General features: G+C 32.9%; 1 protein-coding gene across 1 annotated transcript in view; it reads left to right on the top strand.

Moving 5' to 3' along the window:
• Window positions 1-4,661: 4,661 nt before the first annotated feature.
• Window positions 4,662-7,762, top strand: part of LOC110093163 (DNA-directed RNA polymerase III subunit 2) — a gene marked incomplete at its 5' end in the record, with an annotated part of 109,826 nt that continues 106,725 nt past the window's right edge. Inside the window, 4 exon segments of the mRNA XM_020817965.2 lie at window positions 4,662-4,686; window positions 4,768-4,849; window positions 4,929-5,050; window positions 5,140-5,232. Of these exon segments, the coding sequence (XP_020673624.1) occupies window positions 4,667-4,686; window positions 4,768-4,849; window positions 4,929-5,050; window positions 5,140-5,232 (317 nt within the window).

Here is a 7,762-nt window from a genome sequence, read left to right as displayed (position 1 = left end):
TTTTAACATTTAAAATTTAATAATGAATTGTATTAATATTAATTTTATAAATAGTCAAATGGCATATATAGGAATATGGAAGTTTGAGTTTATATGCCTATAATGCTAAAATTAAAGAAATATGTCCGATAACATGGGGAAGTATACTTGAAAGTTTCATTCATAGCAAAATGCCCTTACATTGAACAACAAGCTACTTTTTAAAGGTTTTTTGCAATCTAAATTGATTCAATTACTTTCAAATAAAGTTTAATCAAAATTCAATCTATGTTGATATAATATATGATAAAATTTTGGTCCATGATCAAACATTCTTTGAACCTTAATCAAATATTATTTGTTTTTGTTTGGAAATTTTTTTATTAATGTTCAAAAGAGATTTAAATGGACATGTTGGTAGAGAGGTATATGATTTTAAAAACATCCATGGTAGCCATGGGTTTGGAACGACATATAAATGTGGTAATACTTTATTAGATTTTTCTTTAGCTTATGATTTCTTAATAGCTAATACCTTATTTAAGAAGAGAGATGAGCATATTATCACTTATAAAAATGGATATAGTAAAACGGAGATTGATTATTTTCTTATTAGAAAATTAAATCGTTTAGATTGTATAGATTGTAAAGTTATTCCGAGTGAAAATTTATGTACCAAACACCGATTATTAGTTTTAGACTTTAAGATAAAGGGCAAAAAATAAAAAATAAAGTAAAATAATTTTCTAAGACTAGATGGTGGCATTTAAAGAATATTAATAAAAGTTTTTTTGAGAGTAAGATTTTAGATCTTAAGATTTTGTCTGTGTATGAGGATGCTAATATTATGTGAGAAAAAGCTGCTTGTGACATTAAGAATATTGCAAAAGATGTGTTTAGGATTTCGAAGGAAAAAACTCCTATTAGTAAAAATAGTTGGTGGTGGAATCGAAATGTGCAAGAAAAGATAAAAAATAAGAAGATATTTTATAAAAAATAGTTTAGATGTAAAAATTCTAATAATCAGGAAAGCTATAAAGAGACTCGTAAGGAATCTAAGAAAGTGATTTGCAATGCAAAGAACTTAGCTTTTAATGATTTATATAATAGATTAGATACTTAGGAGGGAGAAAGATATATGTATAAGTTAGCCAAACAAAGAGATAGGAGTAGTAAGGATTTAGTTTAAGTGAAGTGTATTAAGGATGAAAATTAAAAAGTACTTTTCTTATAAGATAATATTCTACAAAGGTGGATGAGGTATTTTGCTAAACTTTTTAATAAAGAATGTGAAAATACAATTGACTTTAGTGACTTTACCACCCTAAATACGAATAACATTTTTGTTTTTATCGTCGTACAAGTAAAATTGAAGTTAGAGAAGCTTTGGAGAAAATGAAGTATGGAAAAGCTGTTGGGCTTGATGATATTCCAATAAAGATGTGGAAATGCTTAGGAGATGAAGGAATTTTTTAGCTTACTAAAATTTTTAATACTGTTTTGAAGACTAAAAAGATGTCTGATCATGGGAGAATGAGTGTGTTAATTCCTATTTTTAAGAATAAAGGTGATGCAAAAGAGTGTGAGAATTATAGAGGAATTAAGTTAATGTGTCATACTTTAAAACTTTGAGAGCGAGTTATGGAGCGTAGGTTGTGGTGTGATACTAATGTTTCTCAAAATCAATTTGAATTCATGCCGGGTAGGTCTATTATGGTAGCCATACATTTATTGAGAGGTTTGATGGAGAAATGTAGAGAAAATAAGGAGAATCTATGATATTTATTAATTTAGAGAAAGCATATGATAAAGTTCCAGGATAAGTGATATGGAGAGTTCTTGAAAAGAAAGATGTTAATAATGCTTATATTCAAATAATTAAAAATATGTATGCATGAGCTATTACTTGTGTTCAAACACAAGGTGGTTTGACCAAGTATTTTTCTATTTTGGTTGGATTACATCAAGGATCGACCTTAAGTCCATATCTTTTTGATTTAGTCATAGAAGTTCTCACTAGACATTTGCAAGAGGATGTATCTTGGTGTATGCTTTTTGCTGATGATATTCTTCTTGTTGATAAGACTAGAGAGGGAGTTGAAGGTAAACTTGAATTATGGAGGTCAACTTTAGAGTCTAAAGGTTTTCGCTTGAGTAGATCTAAAAACTGAATATATGGAGTGTAATTTTAGTAGCAATAAACCTAGTGAGGGGATTGTGACTTTGGGCGACCAAGTCATTAATAATAGTACACATTTTAGATATTTTGGATCTATTGTTCAGAGTGATGGTGAAATTAATGGGGATATTATCACGGAATTCAAGTTGGATGGTTGAAGTGGAGGAATGCATCAGGCTTATTGCGATAGAAAAATCCCTCTCAAACTTAAGGGAAAATTCAATAAGATGATTGTGAGACCTGCAATGCTTTATGGTCGAGTGTTGGCCATTAAAGAGAAGCATAATACTAAGTTAAGTGTTACAGAGATGAGGATGCTTACATGGATGAGTGGCTTGACCCTTAGAGATAGGATACGAAATGAGCATATACATGAAAATGTTGGAGTAGCTCCAGTGGAAGATAAGATTAGAGAGAGCCGCCTTATATGTTTTGGTCACATTAAACGGAGGCCTTCCGATGACCCGATTATGAAAGTTGAGGTATTATATTTGACTTATGCTAAGAAAGGTAGAGGCAAACCTAAAAAGTCTTGGTTAGATAATATTAGAAATGATCTTTCTTTATTATATTTAAATCAGAATTTGACTTTTAACTGGACACAATGGAGAAAAAGGATTCATGTAGCCGACACCACATAGTGGCACAAAGGCTTGATATTGTTGTTGTTGTTGTTCAAAGGTGGTTCAAATAAGATATTATGTAATAGTTATAAAATTGTTGAATGACTAGTTTGAAAAAGGTTCATTCCATGTTCTACATAACACAATAAATTCAACGAGTGATTATAGTATACAATATTAATTATAAATTCCAATCACAAATTGGTTAAATAATGATCAAACAAATAGATACAATGGAGAGCAATCAAATCATATATAAAATATTAAATTCAACTGCAACACAATATATATGTGTGTGTGTTCCAAAATCGTCATTGTATAACCATTCAGTAATAATATTTCTAGAATTATGATTAATCAGTGCAAGAAATTTTTTATGAATGTAGTGGGCATTTGGCCTTAAAAGTAACTCAATTATGACATCTAACTCCACAGTAGCTACATTTACATTGGACTGCATCCTTCTCCCCCTTTGAAAGCCTTATATTCTTTTTGAATGCCCACTCCAAGCTTCACAAATGGGGGAGCAGTAACAATCTTTATTTTATTTAAAACCTCTTTAGTGTTTTCTTTTTCGACTAGGTATATGTTTTCAATGTATGCAACTAACCATGTTTCATGTGGATAGAACTTTGAACATAAGGAATAATAATTAGCACCCGTTCTAAATTGTTGCTAATATATGCCACTACGGATGATCCATAATATCAAATTTTCTACATATACATGCTATTTCCAACAAATTAATATCACCATTAAAATGACAATTAAAGAAATATTGATCAAATTGATTAATGGAATATACGATGATACTTTGGCCTTATTTAAGAGTTTTTACAATGCTTCCTCGATTTCCTTCATTAAATTAGTTTTTGTGTTTGTTACATATTGCATATATTAACAAATCATTTTTGCATCATGCATCTTAAAAATTCTAATAATGTAGTCACAAGATAGGAGCATGCACTCTTTATAACATATTTAAAGTTCTAAAAATGTTAGTTGTCATTAAATTGTATCTATTTGAATGCAGAAAGAACATACCCATTGTTCAAAGCCAACTTCATTTTTAAGATATAATGCAATGTTAGAGTTCTTAAAACATATTTGATTTAAGTGCCCACACAACTAATCTCTTTTGTAAGCCTTGGAAGCTAAGTGACACTCCTTATGAAAACTACTAATTTTAAACTCCATTATGATATTCATTACCACACGATGATATCAAGCTTCTTGGTGTGCTATTGAAAAATGATTGATAAATTGTTGATTATATTGATGTGTATATTAAAGATAAGCACCATGTTCTCTATCTTGCATATTGACTCTCTCAACCAAGTCATAAAATATAGTCAACTCTATATTTTCGAAGTCATAAATATAGTCACAACTCATATCTAGAATCTACAATGATGATGATAAATGAAGAAACTAAGGAAAAATGTTGGTATGTGTTCCTTCTTATACTATTAGATATGTGTATTGAGGGCATCTTTTGATTTAAATGTACTATTTGGACACATTTTTTAAAAAATAAAAGAACATATATCATAGAAAATTCTATTAATTTCATCGCAAATTATTTTTCAACTTTATACTAAAAATCAATTGAATTAAAATTTGTGAATTTATCCTTAGTTTTCCTTAAATGCAAAAAAAAAAAAAAAAAAAAAAAAAACAGAGTATTTTCTTCCATAAACCCTAAAACCCTCCCTTCCCGCTTCATGAAATCCCTTCCTTATCTCCTGTTACCGGGCCAAGTTGCTCTTCCTAACAGTTCCCGGCCGAGGTTTTTTTCCTCAACGCTTCCTAAAAGAAATCCTTAAAACCATCAGATATCACACCAGAATACTATTTCCCGCCGCGGAATCATCCAGGAGAAGAAATGGGATATCGAGAGAAAGAGTAATATTTCCATTGCATAACTACACGATTCTTCGTCGTTTTCAAGGTACTCGATCTAATGCATCATCGCTTTACCCGCAGCTCCGTGGAAACTCACAACAACCACGCCAAGCCAATCAAGTCCGCAGTCGACAAGTTTGCTCTCCTTCCAGAATTCCTAAAGGTTTCTCCCCCTCTCTCTGTCTCTTCTACTTCTACAGTGGATCTGGTGGCCGTGAATTATAAGAAAGTTTGCGTGGCAGGTGCGGGGCCTGGTGAAGCAGCACATCGACTCGTTCAACTATTTCATCAATAATGAAATTAAGAAGATCATGAAGACGAATGATCGCATCGAATGCCCCCAAGACCCGTCGCTTTATCTCCGGTCTGTTGCGGTGTCCGTCCGCGATGCGTTCTTTTGTTTTGTATTTTAGGGTTGTTTATCAAGATTCAATGGATCAAATTATTTTCCAGGTACACTAAAATTTCCATTGGGAAACCTGTGGAATACATGGAGCATCATGCTGAAAAACTCACTCCGAATATATGCCGTTTGTCTGACCGCACGTAAGAAATTTCATTATTTAATTTATAGCTTATTGTTTTTTTTATATTCTTTCCTCATCAATTATAGGACGCTGGTAACTCCCATACTAGTTACACTGGGAGCTGAAAGTAGAAAAGGAAGGCATTAGGGGAAATGAGAAGATAAGCTGCAACGAAGTTCATATTTTCATTGCCTTTTCCAAATCTACTCCCATAATAAATAGCAGAAATTAATGATACTCCTTATCGACCCAATTAGCACTCATCACTAACCTTCCATTTGGTATTCTTTGAGACTCAGCTAAAAATATAAAGATGCATAATGTAAAGTTTTAGTTCTAGATAAGATACTTTTAGAGATTTGAGAGTTAAATATTAGAGTGGTATGACTAGCAAATGTTTTTAATTATATTTTGAGGATTATGTGAATGTTACATGACGGGAGAAGCATTTTGTACCAAAAATGAAGAACAAAAGGGATTTTCATGATTATAATAATCATATTTGTTATGGGTTATATAATGAAGTTATTAAAGAAAGTAACAAAATATAAACATAAAAAAATTGTAATTTGGTTTTACGTTAGTAAAATTCATTATGAAAATGATTTTTATGCTTAGGCAATGATTCTAAATTTATATGAAGTAAATAAAAGGTTCTTTATATGATTTTGTGTAATCACGAGATGACAAACAATTGATTGGTTGAGAGCTATGATAATTGATTTGGTATGTAATGATGAGAAAATAATACATGCCAAATTTATATTGAGATTATTTAAGATGCTTACAGAAATATTGAAGTAGATTTATACAACAGGGGCAATCAAATTCAAACCATTCTTGGACGATCCATATTACGTTGCTGTGTACTGTTGTTGATGCGGACATCTAACCGTCCATGCTAATCCGGGAGGAGCTGAAGATCGACGACCGAGATCACTTTGTTTTATTTTTGTTTATTAAGTGTATTTTAATTTAGTTTTGCAATTTCCCTTTTTACCCTCTTGTCTTATGTAAGCCCAAGGGGCAAAGAGAGAGATCAATGAATTTATTTCCTAAACCTCATCTCCTCGCTTGGAAATAAATTCAGAATCAGCCTCTATTTCCACTTAGCCGGAATCTTCCAGGCCATCATACGTATTTCTTTCCTCAAATCACCCTCTCCCCACTTGGAAAATTTCGCAAATCATTTTCCTTCAGCTTATCCGTTCTCCTTCCATGTTTTGGACAACTTCTTTCCTCCGAAACCCTCTCACAGCCAGCCAACGTTCATTATTTTTGTTTCTCAAGCTTGCCTGCCGAAATTTCCTGCACCTGACTTTGGTTTCCACTTATTCCATGCAAGAATACTTGGCTGTCTCAGACACTTTTGGAAGGCCACGAAGGCTGTTCCCAGGAGTTTATGTCTAAACCAAGCTTTCTGAGCTACTATAGGTTGCTGTCCAGAACAGTTTTCTACATTCCGGATATTGATTCTACCTGCTGTACCTGAAGTTTCTACAAGACAAAACTGCTGTCCTGCTGTCTAAAGATGCGTTTAAACCTCACTAATTGCCTTGAAGACCCTTAGGATTCAAAACTCCTGACCGTTTACATCAGTTTGGTAATCGAGAGAACAAAGTAAAGTAGACAGATTTAAAGAAAAAAATTCTTGTAAGGAGATTGACGGGAAGTATGGGGAAGAAATTAGGGAGTTTAATTCCTAGATTTCTCTCCAACGTATTTTTTGGACAGTAAATATAAGGCTTTGGCTTAAATGATTCCGGTTGCAAGAGAGAGGATTATTTTCCAAGAGGCTTAGTATGATTTAGGAAATAAATCAATTTAAATCATGATGGGGCCGGTGCTAAAGAAGGAGGGAGGGGATTTAATGGGGCTAAATTAAGACTTCTTAATTTTGGTTTAAAAGATTATGAAAGAAATAATTCACTCCAATTTGAATTTCAAATTCAAAATGGATGTAAATTAAGAAACTTTTCAAAATAGAATCACTAATTTAGGAAAAGAAATTTGAAAATTGAATTTGAATAATTCAAAATTCAAATCAATCCCTAAATTAACCCAACCAAATTAGGAATATCCAAAAGGGGTGGAGGGAAGGTTCGCGGAGGTAATGGGGTGGAGCCGACGGCATGGGTTCGGGTATGGGGGATTTGGGGGTGGTGGTGGAATCCGTTGGTCAAACGAAGATGGGAAGGAGAAGACGATGGAAAAAAATAATTAAGAAGAATAAACAAAAAAAACAAAGATCGAACCAAACGATAGAAGAATAAAACGAAAGAGAGAAGACAAGAACCGCGAGCCTCGGACTCTTCCGAAGACTGAATGGTGATGCTTTGCCCTTCTCCAAGGGACTTCACGCCACGAGCCCGGACCATCCTGGCGGCTGGTGGAAACTCCGACTCCCTCCCATAGGGATTTCACTAACGTTCTTCCAAAGAACCCAAGTGCAAATGCAAATTTTTTTTTATTAATAATCCATCATCCACAATACATAGAGAAGAGACCTCTATATATAGGCCTCAAGAGAAATTAAAAGACAACATTCG

Source organism: Dendrobium catenatum, unplaced genomic scaffold (genome assembly GCF_001605985.2).
Source record: "Dendrobium catenatum unplaced genomic scaffold, ASM160598v2 fragScaff_scaffold_1211, whole genome shotgun sequence".
Classification (NCBI taxonomy): Eukaryota; Viridiplantae; Streptophyta; class Magnoliopsida; order Asparagales; family Orchidaceae; genus Dendrobium; species Dendrobium catenatum.
The sequence above is the reverse complement of the archived record's forward strand: the minus strand, read 5'-3'. Positions and strand labels throughout refer to the sequence as shown.